Raw genomic sequence first — 18,107 nt, 5'->3', positions numbered from 1 at the left:
ACAGAGGAAAAAATCCAAATGAAACAAATTATTTGCTGCTCAACTGAAACTAACTTTTTGCATAGATGAGGTAAGCAACAGATGATGGAAATATTAAGAAAGGAGATTTTAAAATCCCAAAACAAAGAATTTGAACTTACTTGAGATGGTTTCCTTGTGGAATGTTTGAAAAAATTCTCTAAAACAGCATTTGGTATAATCTTCTTTTGAACTTCCTCTTTAATGCCAAATGTTTTTGCTAGAGGTGAAGCAATAAACCTATGAAAATATAAACAAAAGAAAGAGTCAGACATGGCTGAGAAACTAGCACTTGCTTTTCAAGTTCAAAATCTGAGAATGAATCCACAATGTCGTCAGGAAAGTCAAGCTGTAACTTTAGATTCCAAATGAAAGATGAGTCATTAGACTACCTAAAGCCAAAATCTGCCTTACAGAAATTCAAAGAGCAAAATTTGAGATCTTTATACAAGCAATAACTTAAAATACAAAATACACGTGACTGAACACACGGGGATGAGGGGTGCTAACAGTGCAATGAGAATCCTCCTCATATAGCTTATAGTCAGCCCCTAGGTAAGCGGTTCCTCCTTATTCAAGGTTTCACATCCATGGGTTCAACCAACAGTAGATTTAGCACTGTAGTATTTACTACTGTAAAAAGTCTGCTTACAAGTGGACCCTGCAGTTCAAACCCTTGTTGTTCAAGGGTCAACTGTACTTGCATAGTTCTAAAATCCATTCTATGTAAACTCAAATATATTTATATGTAATATCCAGGAACCAGGATAAACCATTCTATTTAGTTTCATGTTTAAGACTACTAAAGATTAAGATAAATGTTTTGTTATTATTTTCTTTAGTGATATTATCTTAAAGAAATTATTATGTCCCCTATTTAAAGTTCTAACTAATGAAAAATAGCAAGACTCTTGGGTAAATATTTAGCAATGGGATTGACAAGTTGTACGGCAAGTGTACACTTCACTTTATAAGAACTTAGTGAATGTTTTCCAAAGTGTCTATACTATTTTACACATCCATCAATAATGTGCCAGAGCCCCGGTTATCCATATCTCTGCCAGTAGTTGGTATTGCCAGTCTCTTTAATTTTAGCAATTCTACTGTGGGTGTAGTGGCTTTTATTGATTTTATATTCTAATTTCTATTATTTCTTAACTTCTGCTTGTTATAAATTCAGTTTGCTTTTTTCCCTTGTTTATTAAAGTAGAAGGTTAGATTACTGATTTGAGATCTTTTTTCTTTTTAAATATATGTGGTTATAGCTATAAATGTCCTAGTAAGCACTGCTTTAGCTGAATCCCATAAGCTTTGGTGTGGTGCTTTCTTTTTCATTCATCTTATAGCATTTTCTGATTTACCTGTGATTTCTCCTCTGACCCATAGGTTATTAGAAATATCCTCTTTAATTTCCATATATTTGCTAATTTCTCAATTTCCTTCTATTATGGACTTCTAATTTCATTCAATAGTGGTCAGAAAACATACCTTGTATGATTTCAATCCTCTTACTTTTATTGAGATTAGTTTCAAGGCCTAACACATGGTCTATTCTGGAGACTGTTCCTCGTGTACATGAGAAGAATGTGTATTCTGCTGTTATTGGTGATGTGCTCTATAGAGGTGTGTTAGGTCTAGTTCATTTACAACACTGATCAAGTCTATTTCTTTGTTGATTTTTTGCCTAGTTGTTCTATCCATTACTGAAAATGGGGTATTGAAGTTTACAACTATTGTTGTTGAATTGTTTATTTCTCCTTTCAGTTCTGTTTGCTTCATGTTTTGGGGACTATGTTGCTAGGTACATATATGTTTGAAGCAACTTAGCAGCAGCAGTAGCAGCATAATATATATATTTCTCATTCTTTCACTTTCAACCTATTTATGTCTTTGAACTTAAAGTGAGTCTCTCATAGAAATTATATAGTTGGATCATATATTAATATTTCTATCCAGTCCTCCTATGTCTTTTAGTTGGAGTATTTAATTCATTTACATTTAATGCAAATTACACTTAATTACTGATAAGACAGGATTTATATCTGCCACTTTGCTATTTACTTTCTATACAGCTTATGCTTTTTTGTTTCTCTATCCATCCATTACTATCTTCTCTGTGCTAAACAGATATTTTCTAGTGTATTCTTTTAATTCTTTCTCTTGTTTTATTATTTTAAAAAATCATCTTCTTAGTGGTTAATCTAGGGATTACAATTAACATATTAATTTATAATTTTCTAATTCGGATTAACAGTAAAACAATTTAAGCACTATACAAAACTCCACTACCTTCCCTCTCTGTGCTGCTACTGTCATATAAATTATGTACTTCTAAATTGTGTTCTCATCAACAGACATTTATGATTATTGTTTTATGCAGCTGTCTTTCAAATCAGACAGGAGTAAAACATATTACCAAAAAAATGCATTTATTCTTTTTATTTCTTATGTGGGTCCTTTACCGGTGCTCTTTATTTCTTCCTGTGGACTCAAGTTACTGTCTGCATCCTCTGCTTTCAGGCAGTAGGACTCCCTTTAGTATTTCTCATAGGGCAGGTCTGCTTAGCAACAAATTCTCCCAGTTTTTGCTTATCTAAAACTGTCTTATTTTCTCTCATTTTGAAGGATAATTTTGCTTGGTTGACAGTTTTTTCTTTCTTGTTATTTGTCCTCCTACTGCCTTTGTCTTCCATGATTGCTGATGAGAAATCAACTCAATCTTATCACAGATCATTGTTATATGATAATATGCTTCTCTCTCATTGCTTTCAATTCTATCTTTCAACAGTTTGCTTATGATATATCTAGATATCAACCTCTTTAATTAAGCTTATTCTTCTTGGAGTTTGGTTAGCTTCCCAAATTACAGATTAATGTGTGTCATCAGATTTGGGGAAATTTTTAGCCACTTATTTCTTCAAATATTTTCTATCCTGTTCATTTTCTCCTCTTCTTCTGGAATTCCCATTATACATATGTTGTTATGCTTCATCAGGGCCCAGAGGTCTCTGAGATTCTTCATTTTTCTATATTCTTATTTTTTTTTCTGTTCCTTAGACTGCTGAATCTTTCTTTTCCCTGCTCCAAAATGCTGTTAAGGCCCTCCAGTGAATTTTTAATATGAGTTATTGTACTTATCAAGTCCCAAATTTCTATTTGATTTTTTAAAATAATCTATAATTTTATCTCTTTACTGATATTCTTAATTTAATGAGACATTTCTTTCCTTAGTTTTTAAGCATGGGTTTCTCTAGTTCTTTGAACATTTTTTAAACAGTTGACTTAAAGTCTTGTCTAATAAGTTTAACATCCAGGCTTTGTAAGGGACACACTCTATTGGCTGCTGGTTTTTTTCCCTTCTGTACGAGCTGTACTTTCTTATTTTGTTGCATGTCATAATTTTTGCTTAAAGGCTGGATGGCATCACTGAATCAATGGACGCAAGTGTGAGCGAACTCCGGGAGTTGGTGATGGACAGGGAGGCCTGGCGTGCTGCGATTCACGGGGTCGCAAAGAGTCGGACACGACTGAGCGACTGAACTGAACTGAACTGAGACATGCTTACTAATATAATATGGCAACTTTGGAAATCAGAATATCCCCCTCTTCAGAGTTTGTTGTTGTTCATGCTGTTTGTTGTTGTCCATTTGTTGTTTACTTTTAAAATCTGATCTGTAAAGTCTATATTCTTTATGTGTAGACACTAAAGTCTTTAGTAGGTTAGCTTAGTGTTCTACTAAAGATTAGACAGAGATGTCCTTAAATGCTTGGAACCAATTAAATCTTCCTGTGTTTGCTAAAGGGCTCGTGTACATTTCAGGGCACACCTTCAACACTCGACCAGGCAGTGGACAACTTTGCCTTAGCCTTCACTTCCTGTTTGCACAAAGCCTTAAGGTCATCCAGAGGTGAGAGCTTTGCACTAACTTCTAGATCATACTTTTCTTGATCATGTGGGTGGCCCTGGGCATGCCCAAAGCTCTACAAATTCAAGTGGCCTTCTAACTTCCAAGAGTAGGTCAGAGCTTTTCAAAATCCCCTATGGACATATTTCCCAGCTTATCTTTTAAAAAGGAAAGCTTTCTGTTTATTGTTTGACCCACTAGTTATCCACTACCCTCAGTTCAGTTCAGTTCAGTCAGTCAGTTGTGTCCAACTCTTTGCCACCCCATGGACTGCAACACACCAGGCTTCCCTGGCCATCACCACATCCCGGAGCTTCCTCAAACTCATGCTCATAAACTCAGTGATGTCATTCAACCATCTCAGCCTCTGTTGTCCCCTTCTTCTCCTGCCTTCAATCTTTCCCAGCATCAAGGTATTTTCCAATGAGTCAGCTTCCCATCAGGTAGCCAAAGTATTGGAGCTTCAGCTTCAGCATCAGTCCTTCCAATGAATATTCAGGACTGATTTCCTTTAGGATAGACTGGTTGGATCTCCTTGCAGTCCAAGGGACTCTCAAGAGTCTTCTCCAACACCACAGTTCAAAAGCATCAATTCTTTGGTGCTCTGCTTTCTTTATAGTCCATCTCTCACATCCATACATGACTACTGAAAAAACCATAGCTTTGACTAGACAGACCTTTCTCGGCAAAGTAATGTCTCTGCTGTCTAGGATGCTCATAGCTTGGGGCCCAAGAAAATTAAGTCTGTCACTGTTACCACTGTTTCCACATCTATTTGCCATGAAGTGATGGGACCAGATGCCATGATCTTAGTTTTCTGAATGTCGAGTTTTAAGCCAGCTTTCTCATTCTCCTCTTTTACTTTCATCAAGAGGCTCTTTAGTTCTTCTTCACTTTCTGCCATAAGGGTGTTGTCATCTACATATTTGAGGTTACTGATGTTTCTCCTGGCAATCTTAATTACAGCTTGGGCTTCATCCAGCCCGACACTTCGTATGATGTACTCTGCATAGAAGTTAAATAAGCAGGGTGACAATATACAGCCTTGATGTACTCCTTTCCTAACTTGGAACCAACCAGTCTGTTGTTCCATGTCTGGTTCTAACTGTTGCTTGTTGACCTACATACAGATTTCTCAGGAGGCAGGTAAAGTGGTCTGGTATTCCCATCTCTTCAAGAATTTTCCACAGTTTGTTGTGATCCACACAGTCAAAGACTTTGGTGTAATCAATATAGCAGATGTTTTTCTGGAACTCTGTTGGTTTTTGATGATCCAATGGATATTGCAATTTGATATCTGGTTCCTCTGCCTTTTCTAAATGCAACTTGAACATCTGGAAGTTCATGGTTCACGTACTGTTGAAGGCGGGCTTGGGGAATTTTGGGCATTACTTTCTAGCATGTGAGATGAGTACAATTGTGCGGTAGTTTGAACATTCTTTGGCATTGCCTTTCTTTGGAATTGGAATGAAAACTGACCTTTTCTAGTCCTATGGCCACTGCTGAGTTTTCCAAATTTGCTGGCATATTGAGTGCAGCACTTTCACAGCATCACCTTTCAGGATTTGAAATAGCTCAACTGGAATTCCATCACCTCCACTAGCTTTGTTCATAGTGATGCTTCCTAAGGCCCACTTGACTTCGCATTCCAGGATGTCTGGCTCTAGGTGAGTGATCACACTATCATAGTTATCTGGGTCATGAAGATCTTTTTGTATAGTTCTGTGTATTCTTGCCACCTCTTCTTAATATCTTCTGCTTCTGTTAGGTCCATACCATTTCTGTCCTTTATTGTGCCCACCTTTTCATGAAATGTTCCCTCAGTATATCTAATTTTCTTGAAGAGATTTCCAGTTTTTCCCATTGTATTGTTTTAATCTATTTGTTTGCACTGATCTCTGAGGAAGGCTTTCCTATCTCTCCTTGCTATTCTTTGGAACTCTGCATTCAAATGGGTATATCTTTCCTTTTCCACTACCCTCAGGCAGTTCCAAAGTTAATCAACTGTCTCTAATAGTTTCAGACAAGTACCCCTTCTCTCCCCAAGGGAAAAGGGAAATAAAGAGTTTATGAGTAGTGCCCTTTCAAGGAACCAACAGACAGGTCAGAGAATGACTCTTCTCTGGGAATGATGGTTTGAAGGAGCTCCAACTCTGTTCTGTTTCCTTCAGTGGTTACCAGGCTGCTGGTTTCCACTGAAATTGTGGGCTGTTGGTTTTTCAAAGGTATCAGAGAGGAGGAAAGGCAAGGATAGAAATAGGGCAAGTTAAAATGCCACAAAGCTTGCTGCTCTTTATAACAGTCAGCTGGTTTTTTGTTTTTTGTTTTGTTTTTTTTTTTTTTTTTTTCCAGTAACACTCTCTGGATTGCTGCAAGCCTCTGGTTAATTCTGAATTCTGAAAAGTTAATTTGACAATTTTTGCTAGTTTCCTGATGTTATGAAGGAGAAAATTTTCAGAGGTCCTTACTCTGACATTTTTGTTAACTTCCAGTGCATAGTGGTTTTACTTTGCATTTTGGTAATGATTAATGGTATTGAACATCTTTTATGTGTTTACTTGCTATTAGTATCTCCTTTGGTGAGATTGCTGCTCCAACTTTTGCCCATTAAAAAAAAATCAAGTCTTTTTGTCTGTTATTGAGTTATGAGTTCTTTACACATTCAGACTTTAAGTCCCTCATCAAATATATACAAAATGTCTTGCACAGATTTTCTAAACTGACTTACCACTCCATTTTATTGACATCTTTTAAAAATAACTATTAATGCATTTTTACATATATAATTCATCATATCAAGTATACTATTCACTGATTTTTTTAAAGTAAATTTACCAAGCTGTACAATTATTACCATGAATCAGCTTTAGAACATTTTCATAATTCCAATATAACACCTCACATATATTTACTTTAATCCCTGCTCCCTGTCAATCCTGTCACAGGCAATCACTACTCTACTTTCTGTCTTCATAACTGCCTTTTCTGGATATTTAATGTAATAGAATCATATAATTTGTGGTTGCTTGTGCCTGGCTTCTTTCATTGAGTAATGTTTTTGAGATCCATCAATGTATCTGGACGCAATTGAAGTTCATTCATTTTTATTGCCAAATAATCTATTGTATAGATTTATATTTGCATTAACAATGCCTTCTGAAGAACACTTTAGCTATTTACCAGGAGAAATAAAAGTGTATACCTACACAAATTCTTCTACTCAAATGTTCACAGAAGCTTTATTCGTAATAGGCCAAAGCTGTAAACAATCCAAATTTCCATACTAGTTAAAGGATAATAAATTTCAGTATAGGAATATGTTGAAAGACTACTTAGCAATGACAAAGAATCACTGATACATATAATGACATGAAAAAAAAAACCCTCAAAAGCATTATGCTAAGTGAAAGAAATCAGACACAAAAGACTATAATCTATATGATTCCATCTATAGGAAATCCTAGAAAAAAGAAAATTATACTGACAAAGCATTTTAGTGATGGCAAGGAGGCAGTAGGTAGGAAGAGAATTAACTACACAGTGTACAGGGATGTTTTCAGCCAACTGAAATCTTCTACATCATAATTGTGGTGATAGTTACATGCATTTGTCAAAATGCATCAAATTTCAGATGAACTTTCTTATATGTAAATCATACCTCAGTAAAGCTGATTAAAAATCACATGTCCCTATTTTCCCCTTAGTTCTAACGAAGGCTCCATTGTCTGATAGGTCAGGCTATTCTAGTATTGAGAAGTTTCTGTATGTAATTAAATGCTGGAAATTTAGTTATGAATGATCATTTAACCCTTAAATTCATTTTTATAACCATGGAACTGAATAAAAATTTTCCTAGGGATTTCCATGACAGTCCAATGGTTAAGACTCCAAATTCCCAATGCAGGGGGCATAGGTTTGGTCCCTGATCGGGGAACTAAGATCCCACATGCTGCATGGTATGGCCAAAAATAAAAAAAATAAATTTTACTAAAATACTCTGATAAAATGTATTAGTTAGCCTTAGTGTTAGCTGCGCAGTCGTGTCCAACACTTTGCAACCCAGTAAACAGTAGCTGGACAGGCTTCTTTGTCCATGGGATTCTCCAGGCAAGCATACTGGAGTGGGTTGCCATTCCCTTCTCTAGGGGATCTCCCCGACCCAGGGACTGAACCTGGGTCTCCCACATTGCAGGCAGATTATTTACCACCTGAGCCACCAAGGAAGCCAGGATAAAATGTGTATAAGCCAATCTAACTTCCAGATGGCCTAAGTTCTCCTGGAAATGGCCTATACATTTCAAAGCCAAATCAAGTATAACATTTCCCTCTAGAGGGTCATGTGAGAGATAAGCATACACAATGGATAAAAATACATATCTATAATATACTTGCTGATATGAGGAAAACATCTACAGTCAAAGCATTAATTCAAAGAAAGAGAAAAAACAGTCCTGTTTGTTAACTTGTTCAGGCTTCAAGAACAGGAATAACATTTTTAGTAAAACAGAGGATGTATATAAGTACAGTTTGATACTTTAACATTATATTTCTTTTCAAAAGAATCTAAACAATCAATTCACCTTTTACTTATGCATTCACTTATACTTATGTAAGTATACATAAATATGAACAGGTACTTAATTAAAAACTTATTTTAAAAAAGGAGAGAATAAAGAAACACAATAAATATTTGATAAACTTGGGCATACACACCGAGGAAACCAGAATTGAAAGAGACACATGTACCCCAATGTTCATCGCAACACTGTTTATAATAGCCAGGACATGGAAACAACCTAGATGTCCATCAGCAGATGAATGGATAAGAAAGCTGTGGTACATATATGCAATGGAGTATTACTCAGCCGTTAAAAAGAATACATTTGAATCAGTTCTGATGAGATGGATGAAACTGGAGCCGATTATACAGAGTGAAGTAAGCCAGAAAGAAAAACACCAATACAGTATACTAACACATATATATGGAATTTAGGAAGATGGCAATGACGACCCTGTATGCAAGACAGGGAAAGAGACACAGATGTGTATAACGGACCTTTGGACTCAGAGGGAGAGGGAGAGGGTGGGATGATTTGGGAGAATGACATTCTAACATGTATACTATCATGTAAGAATTGAATCGCCAGTCTATGTCTGACACAGGATGCAGCATGCTTGGGGCTGGTGCATGGGGATGACCCAGAGAGATGTTATGGGGAGGGAGGTGGGAGGGGGGTTCATGTTTGGGAACGCATGTAAGAATTAAAGATATTGAAATTAAAAAAATAAAAAACTAAAAAAAAATAAATTAATTAAATAAAATAAAATAATGACTATAGTTTTAGCACTCAAAAAAAAAATTAAAAAAAAAAGAATAAAAAGGAAGGAAATGACAGGTCTTAGACCTGAACATGCCTGAACTTTCATTTTACTGATATGGAATAGAAGGGAAAAATCTAACAGGAAGAAAAGAGAATGTGAACTTCTACTCCCATGTAAAATGGTTCAAAGTTAGGTTAATTACCAGGGCATGAGTCACAGGTTTGCTACTATTGCACAACCGAGCCCTCAGATGGCCTCGTTCAGACACCTCTTCACTTAGCACTACAACAGTTACCTGTGAGCCAAAAGCCGAGCAATCCCAGAGCACTACCCCACATATACTTTTTTTTTTTTTCAATATTCTTTTATGGAATAAAAAAGAAGGCAAGCCTAGGCATTTATTAAACATGTGAGGTTGAAATACTTCTCCTAGACAGAAACAACAGCCTACTGCCATTAAGATTGATTCCCAGTTCCTAAGAATTGAAAGGCTCTATGATCAGAGTTTAATCAGAGGGTTTTATATGAAAGAACACAGATCTGAAGCAATGCAAGTCTCAGATAACATTTAAGTCCAACATATATATTTTGAGACTTTCAACTGAAGATAGTAACAATCCTTTTTCAATTCCTGTAAACTGCTACACCTACCCTTCTTTAAAGAACCCTTAATGTCCTCATGTTGCTCAGTGGCAATGGCAGAGGCCAGAAATCTATTCATTGTATCATTAAAAGTAAAAGAAAAGGGCTTCCCTGGTCACTCAGTGGTAAAGAATTTGCCTACCACTGCAGGAAACGTGAGTTCAATCCCTGATCTTGGAAGCTCCCGTATGTCGTGGAATAACTAAGACCATTTACCATGTCTATTGAACCTGTGCTCTAGAGCCCACAAATCACAACTACTGAGCCCATGCGTGCTGCAACTACTGAGGCCTGAGTTCCCTAGAGTCCAAGAGAAGCCACCGCTGCACACTGCAACTAGAGAGTAGCCCCTGCTTGCCACAACTAGAGAAAAGCCCTCAAAGCAAAGAAGACCCAGCACAGACAAAATAAATAAACAAAATTATGAAAGTAAAAGAAAAAAAGCTTACCTTCTGATTTTACTACCCTTACCCTTGCCTTGGACTCTTCCAGGGCCAAAATTTACACTGAGATAATGTGCTTATTCCACAAGTGCTTAAATTTGAGTAGCTTAGATCCCCTCGAGACCATACTTAAGACACAAAGAAGAATGTATAGAAGAATCTGGAGGTACTAGTTAGTAACTGCTATTCTAGACCCCTCCCCCCAAAATATCAAAACATAAGGCACAAATTAAAGCCTGTAAATAAACGAAATTCTAAATACAAAGCAAATGTCAGTAACTTTCAAATGAGCTACTTATTTGTTCTTTACCTGTCTGTCTCCATACTCCTTTCTGGGAAGGGCCCTTTTTCATTTTGAATGGCTCCTAGCTAGGATAAAAATGAGCCAGACAAATCAAAACTCTAGGTCACTTCCTAGAATGAGGAGGTATAACGCAAACATAATGCAGGACAAAAGAAAGAAGCTTTCTTGTGATATCACAGGATATGCTGAAACATGGTGTCAAGTTTACATGAAGTTTTGATAGGAAAGTTCACATTTGCTATCATCCCCTTAAGCCATCTCTTCTATATTCCCAAAGGATACCAATTTACTCTCTTTTGCCATCAGGAGTATCACACTGTGAAAGCCCTAGAAGTTCTGGCTCAGGGGGAAATAAAAACTCAGCAACCCTGAATCTGGTGTCACAGCATGTGGGCCAAGTTTCAGGTCTGCTCTTTACCGACTAACCAGGTGACCGTGGCCAGCTCACTTAGCTCTCATTTTCTTGACTGAGATCATGCCAATTATGATTTTATATATCTCTTAAACTATAAGCTTCTATTCAAATGCAAGGTGTAAGTAATATCTTACAATCTAAGCAGTTTAATCTAATGCAAATTACATAAAAGCCCTGAAAAAATATAAATTTCTACTTCAAAAAGCATGATCTTGCTCTCATGTTAAATTTTCCTTCCTTCTTTTGCGTTAAAAGAGATATGAAAAAAAGAGATATGAGATTAGTGGAGCAACACAGTTTTCTGTAGTGTCATGGGATGGAAAAAACTAAGGGTGAGTTATTGGGAGTTAAAGTTGTAAGGAGCTAGGAAAGACTATACTTAAGCCCTTGAGAAGAAGTAAGAATGGCCTTAAGGATTAAAAGAAGATTTAATTCCTTCCTGATAACTGCTGGAGAGGCCAAGACCAGAACACAGCAAGTTGGTCTTCCTCAGCTATGCTGCTTTGGCAAGCAAAATACTTTTCTAGTTCACTGTCTGATCAAATGTTGAATATGGAGCTGTCCCCACCAAAGTAGGAAATCTGCAAGTGTACAACCTGGATGTCAAGTTCAAAGCTCATCAGACACTCAAGAAAAGCAAATATTTCAGGACAGCAGAGTAATTTGCTAATTTACAAGTGCAGCAGCACAATTCTAATTTAGGCATTCTTTGATGAATCCAAACATGTGAGTAAAAGCGGAGTTAACTGTCAAAAAGGAAAACACTGTCAAACATTCTCAGCTCGAGTTTAGTGGTATCAAGCGGCTTTCTTTTCCTCCCCCTATCAATAGGACATTTCTTGCCAAAGTAAAGTTGTTATTTGTACAGAAACCTCTTGGACAATCCATGAAACAAAGTTGGTCAAACCCTTGGGATGCTGCTAAGTCACTTTAGTCATGTTTGACTCTGTGTGACCCCATAGATGGCAGCCCACCAGGCTCCCCTGCCCTGGGATTCTCCAGGCAAGAACACTGGAGTGGGCTGCCATTTCCTTCTCCAATGCATGAAAGTAAAAAGTGAAAGTGAAGTCGCTCAGTCGTGTCTGACCCTCAGTGACCCCGTGGACTGCAGCCTTCCAGGCTCCTCCGTCCATGGGATTTTCCAGGCAAGAGTACTGGAGTGGGGTGCCCTTGGGATGAAAACCCTGCAAATGGTTATAAACATATGATCTGCACCTCAGTTAGTCTTGGACAAAATTATCTTTATCAGATTTTGTCTTGAACAAAAGTGAAAGTGAAGTGAAAGTGCAAGTCACTCAGTCGATCTGCCTCTCTGCGACCCCGTGGACTACGCAGTCCATGAAATTCTCCAGGCCAGAATACTGGAGTGGGTAGCCTTTCCCCTCTCCAGGGGATCTTCCCAACCCAGAGATCGAACCTAGGTCTCCCACATTGCAGATGGATTTTTTACCAGCTGAGCCAGAAGGGAAGCCCAAGAATATTGGAGTGGGTAGCCTATCCCTTCTCCAGCGAATTTTCCTGACCCAGGAATTGAATTTCCTGAATCCAGGAGAACCAGGGTCTCCTGCACTGCAGGCAGATTCTTTACCAACTCAGCTACTGGGGATTCTGTTTTAAGTTTATCCAACTCTTGACATTTCAACATTCTTTTTGCTCCAAAAAAAATTAATGTGCTAATAACAGTTTTTTGAAATAGAGACAACTACCAAAACTATAGATGAACATTTATCTTCAGTTACCATGACACTAGTACAGTTTTATTAAAAAGGTTGGATGTAATGTCTATTTAAAGTAAATTAAGAAAAAGAAAAGGTCATTTTTTCTGAGAAAGCAAATTGATATTTTTTCTTTGACTTCCTTATCCTTTGGAATGAAGGCTTGCTATTAAAATTTTCAATAAACCTTTAAACTATGCTATAAAACAATACTGTTTGGTCTTTAATGACCCATTTCTGCTATTTTATAGCCATTCTAAAATGATAATGCACCTGCTGGTTATACTCTCCTAATACTGCTGACAAAGGACATGGGCACGCATGTCTATTGTCAGACAACATGGTACGTGGAAGATGAGCTAAGTTCTTGTACCATCATTGACACTAATAAGCTCTGTGATCCTTAACCTTTCTTAATCTCAATTTTCTTCACTGCGAAACTAATGTACTTGTGGAGACAGAATTTCTGATTTTTATTTGTTCAGTTTCTAGACAACATTTAGTGTGCATCTGATTTCATGAGCACCCATTAGTGGTGACCTCTGAGCAACAGATTAAGATTCTTTAACGATCTTAAGACTCTTTAAGGATCTTACCAAAATTCTTTATTCCAGAGGTGAGGCAAAGGGGGATGGAGAGGAAAGACACACAAACATTACTTACTTTTGAAAAAAATGTCTGATAATTATCAAGACAAAAGCATATGGAATGGTCATATATAAATGAGAGGGCTTCACAAAGATGAGTCCATCGTGATCTTCAAGATCTGACCATTTTATTGTCGGAGGAAGCCAAAATCTTTCCAACCAAAACCATTCTTTAAATGTCTGAAACATTCTAAAAAGATAAAACAAGAATATATTAGACTTATAAAACAAATACTTAAAACTGAGACAACACTGACACCTTTACTCAAAATACCTAAGCTAGAGAGTTCTGAACAGAGGGTAAGAACAAAGTACTATTATTTAATGGATGTCATGGCTCTTCATTGTATTAAACAGGTATCATTCTGCAGAAACTCTCAGAACAGTTTTGGTCATGGCATGGCAAACTGAAGTTTAACACACCACTGTTCAGACTCTTGGGACAACATACATTAATATTGTAAGACTGTATCTTCCTCTTATATATTTCTATCATATGAAAATTAGTTTAACAATAATCTCTACAACTTCAATATGCCAAAGGCCAACCTCATAAAATCTCCAAGTAGGTATCCTAAGAATTTCTCTAGCAGATAAAGGACAAGTATATTAAACTTTGTATTACAATGAAGAATTCAAATTACTCCATGTCAACAAATATTTACAGAGATCCACTATTTGTCCAGCCCTGTGCTAGGCCCTGAGGATGCAAAGATTAAAAATCCAGTGTTCTTCCCCTAAGGACCTTATATTCTGTGGGCAGAGCAGGCCTGAATGACTGACACTTTTTTAGGTGCAATAAAACAGGCTTGTGGTACAATAAAGCAGAGTGCTGCGGACTTCCCTGGTGGCTCAGATGGTGAAGAATCCACCTGCAATGTGGGAGACCTGGGTTCAGTCCCTGGGTTGGGAAGATCCTCTGGAGGAGGGCATGGCAACCCACTCCAGCATTTTGCTTGGAGAATCCCCATGGACAGAGGAGCCTGGCGGGCTACAGTCCACAGGGTCTCAAAGAGTTGAACACGACTGAGTGACTTAATACATGCACACATAGCAGGTGCTGTGGAACACGACAATCAGCACTAAGCCCAGCCAGGACATGTCAGGGAAAGATCACTGGGACAGGCGACCCTTGAGATGTCTTGAACAGTGAAGTGAAGTGAAGTTGCTCAGTCGTGTCTGACTCTTTGCAAACCCGTGGACTGTAGCCTACCAGGATCCTCCGTCCATGGGATTCTCCAGGCAAAAATACTGGATTGGGTTACTATTTCCTTCTCCTGACCCAGGGATCGAACCCGGGTCTCCCACATTGCAGGCAGACACTATACCCTCTGAGCCACCAGGGAAGCCTTGAACAATAAATGGAAATAAACCAGAGAAAGGCAGGAAAATGGGAAAGAGGAAATAGAAGTTCTAAGGAAAGAAAGCACACTGATCAAGTAACTAGAAACATAGAACATATAGATTCTCCAGTCTCATCATTTGTGCTGCTGCTGCTGCTGCTGCTGCTAGGTCGCTTCAGTCGTGTCTGACTCTGTGCAGCCCCATAGACGGCAGCCCACCAGGCTCCCCCATCCCTGGGATTCTCAAGGCAATCACACTGAAGTCAGTTGCCATTTCCTTCTCCAATGCATGAAAGTGAAAAGTGAAAGTGAAGTCACTCAGTCGTGTCCGACACTCATTTGTGCTATGAAAGTTTTAATCTTGACATTTTGCTCTTGAGGATGTTTTGACCTCATCATTCAACAGTTAATCAGAGAAAGAAGTAAAAATGTCCTCAGATTCACTACAGGGTAATCAAAATAACTTTATCAAAATCTCTTGACTGATAAATAACCCAGTGCCCATGGAACACCACCAGCAGTGTGGTTCAGCCACACTGTAAGAATCCAAGGTGTGGAATGTTTGGTCACACATAGGTGCCCAGAGCCTCAGCTTGTTGTCCTGCCATAATTACTAACAGTGCCCCTTCCTTTCAGGAGTGTCCCAGTTTGGGTAATTAACCATACGGTGACTGTCATCAAAAGCCTGATGAGACAGTTCAGACTTGGTCACAGAGAATCTGCAATCCATGCTAAGGAGCTTGGGCTTTAGCTAATGGAACCAATGAAGAGAATTATGTAGAACAATAAAATGATCAGATATTTTAGAAAGGCTGCTTGGGCACCTAGGTTCTCTGTGAGCCCACGTGGTGTCTTTTTGCTAACTAGAGGATGGTGTCCCCTCTGGGCAGACTCAGCCCTTCTACCCAGCACATGAGAGCTGGGTTTCAGTCCCCTGAGCCCGCCCTCCTCCCACCCCCAGCCAGGCACACACATGGCTGCTCTCTGGCAGTGTTAAACGATGAACATTTCAGGACACTGTAAGACTGGAGAGCAATTCTGAGTTTGAGGTAGCAGATACAGTTAGAAATGAGAAGGTGCAAAGAGCAGTGGCATCAGGGAGCTGAACTTGCTGGTAACAATGCTGTTTGCAAGATTACACGAGATCCAAAGTGGGCAGAGAATAAAGAGAGGCCAAGAAAGAAGTGAGAACGAGGGGAAAAACAGAAAATTCAAGCAGCTGGAGGTCAAAGAACAAGTCTGGTGGGAAGGGGACTAAGCAACCAAAAGAGTGTGAAGACTCTGTCAGAGGTGAGGTTGAGAGCGGAGTATTGACATTGCAGATTTCTGATTTCAGATGAAGAGGAATTCCAGAGTGTGGACTCCAATATCCTTCAGAAAAATCCATACCAAAACAAAACAACTGACGCTGGTGAGATACTCCCTATTTTATTTCACTTCTCATCCACTGCTCAGAGACACGCACATTCAAAGTAGCAGGAACCCAGTCACACCCACACCTTCAAGGCTTGAGTGGAAAGAGAGAAGGGCTGCTTTCTTTTTCATGTATTAATCATTTTACTATAACTTCTACCCTGAAGGAGGATAAGCACCATTAATACAGTCACAAAATTGTGCAAATATGGTGGAATAAAGATGATCAAGGAAGATTTATTGAATACTTTCCATCAGTTTTGGGGGCTACAGAAAGGAAAAGGATGATCCTGGACTTTAGGGAGCTTAGGACTGAGAACTGACCTGGACTGGGCTCAGGAAGAGACAGTGTGAACTGATGAAAGAGTTGTTAGGAGGAAAGAATTAACACACTTTCATAAGCGAACGGAGGATTCAGGGAACTGGACGCACTGGTTGCCTGGGCCATCTGACATACCTGACCGAAGACGGAATCAAGAGAGGGAACCTATGATGAAGTGCACAGTCAGATACAGCTCAGAACAAGAGCAGGCACAAGTCTTTGAGTCAGACTGCAACTAAAGTTCAAACTTCCTACAGATCTTAGAAATGAGCGCAGGCAACAGGAGTCTCTCTCATCAAAGACAAGCCTTGTTCCAGGCCTGTGTCCTTCATTGCATCAGAATGAGCTACTCCTGCAAAGGCAAATCTATTTCTTCCTAAAAGTTTGCCTCAGCATGTTCATTACACTATTGGCTCCAAATTTAATAAACTAGGACTCAGGAAACAAAGAGCAGCGGCAGTGAGTTTGTTTTGGTATTATTATAACAGTCTTTATACAAAAGTTTGCTCACTCCTAAAATGCATCTTCAGGCAGTACAGATTATTTTGTCCAGTGTGCTGCTGCTGCTAAGTCGCTTCAGTCATGTCCGACTCTGTGCAACGCTATAGATGGCAGCCCACCAGGCTCCCCCATCCCTGGGATTCTCCAGGCGAGAACACTGGAGTGGGTTGCCATTTCCTTTTCCAATTGTCCAGTGTGAAACATAACTAAAAAATAGCTTTCAATGGTTATATAGGAGCTGCCATGCTAAATAATATGCAAGTAATGAAATGAGATTTGTTGAAAGCCTAGTAACTTTAATACCCAACAACCAAAAAAAAAAAAAAAACATATAAAGGGAGAGAGAAAGAACTCAGAGTTGCAAATGATCCCCTGGAAAATGTAGCTCAAACTGAGAAAAAAACTACATTATTTACTATTTCTCCATGTACTGCCACCAAATATCAATTATTGCTGCTTCAAAAGAGTTAAGAATCTCTTCTTCACAGAATACACAAAAATTAACTCAAAATGGAAGCACAGACCTAAATATAAGGGCTAAAATATTAACACTCTTTGTGTCGGAGTAAATCTTCATGACCTTGGGTTAAGCAAAGCTTTCAAACAGATAAATTTGGCCTCATTGAAATTTTGGTTTTCAAACAAACTTTTTGGTTCTCAATGGATACCATCAAGAAAGTTAAAAGAAAATCTGTACAGTGGAGGAAATATTTGAAAATCATAGATCTGATAAGGGACATGTATGTAGAATACGGCAGAAAATGAGAAACTAAAGGGCCTCTTGATAGGGGTGAAAGAAGAGAGTGAAAAAGCTGGTTTGAAACTCAACATGAAAAAAACTAAGATCATGGCATCCGGTTCCATCACTTCATGGCAAATAGATGGGGAAAAAGTGGAAGCAGTGACAGATTTTATTTTCTTGGGTTCCAAAATCACTGCAGATGGTGACTGCAGCCATGAAATTAAAAGACACTTGCTTCTTGGAAGAAAAGCTATGACAAATTTACACAGTGCACTAAAAATCAGAGACATTACTTTGCCAGCAAAGGTCCGTCTAGTCAAAGCTATGGTTTTTCCAATAGTCATACATGGATGTGAGAACTGGACCATAAAGAAG

General features: G+C 38.4%; 1 protein-coding gene across 1 annotated transcript in view; it reads right to left on the bottom strand.

Annotated features, from left to right (window-relative positions):
- Positions 1–13,600, bottom strand: part of CERS3 (ceramide synthase 3) — a 140,163-nt gene extending 126,563 nt beyond the window's left edge. Inside the window, exons 1-2 of the mRNA XM_069559189.1 lie at positions 13,428–13,600; positions 141–258 (exon numbers count right to left, since the gene is read on the bottom strand). Coding sequence (XP_069415290.1) covers positions 141–258; positions 13,428–13,600 — 291 coding nt within the window. The remainder of the gene's footprint in view (positions 1–140; positions 259–13,427) is intronic.
- Positions 13,601–18,107: the final 4,507 nt, after the last annotated feature.

Source organism: Ovis canadensis, chromosome 18 (assembly GCF_042477335.2).
Source record: "Ovis canadensis isolate MfBH-ARS-UI-01 breed Bighorn chromosome 18, ARS-UI_OviCan_v2, whole genome shotgun sequence".
NCBI classification, from domain to species: Eukaryota; Metazoa; Chordata; class Mammalia; order Artiodactyla; family Bovidae; genus Ovis; species Ovis canadensis.
Note: the sequence above shows the minus strand (reverse complement) of the source record. Positions and strands in the feature narration are given on the sequence as shown.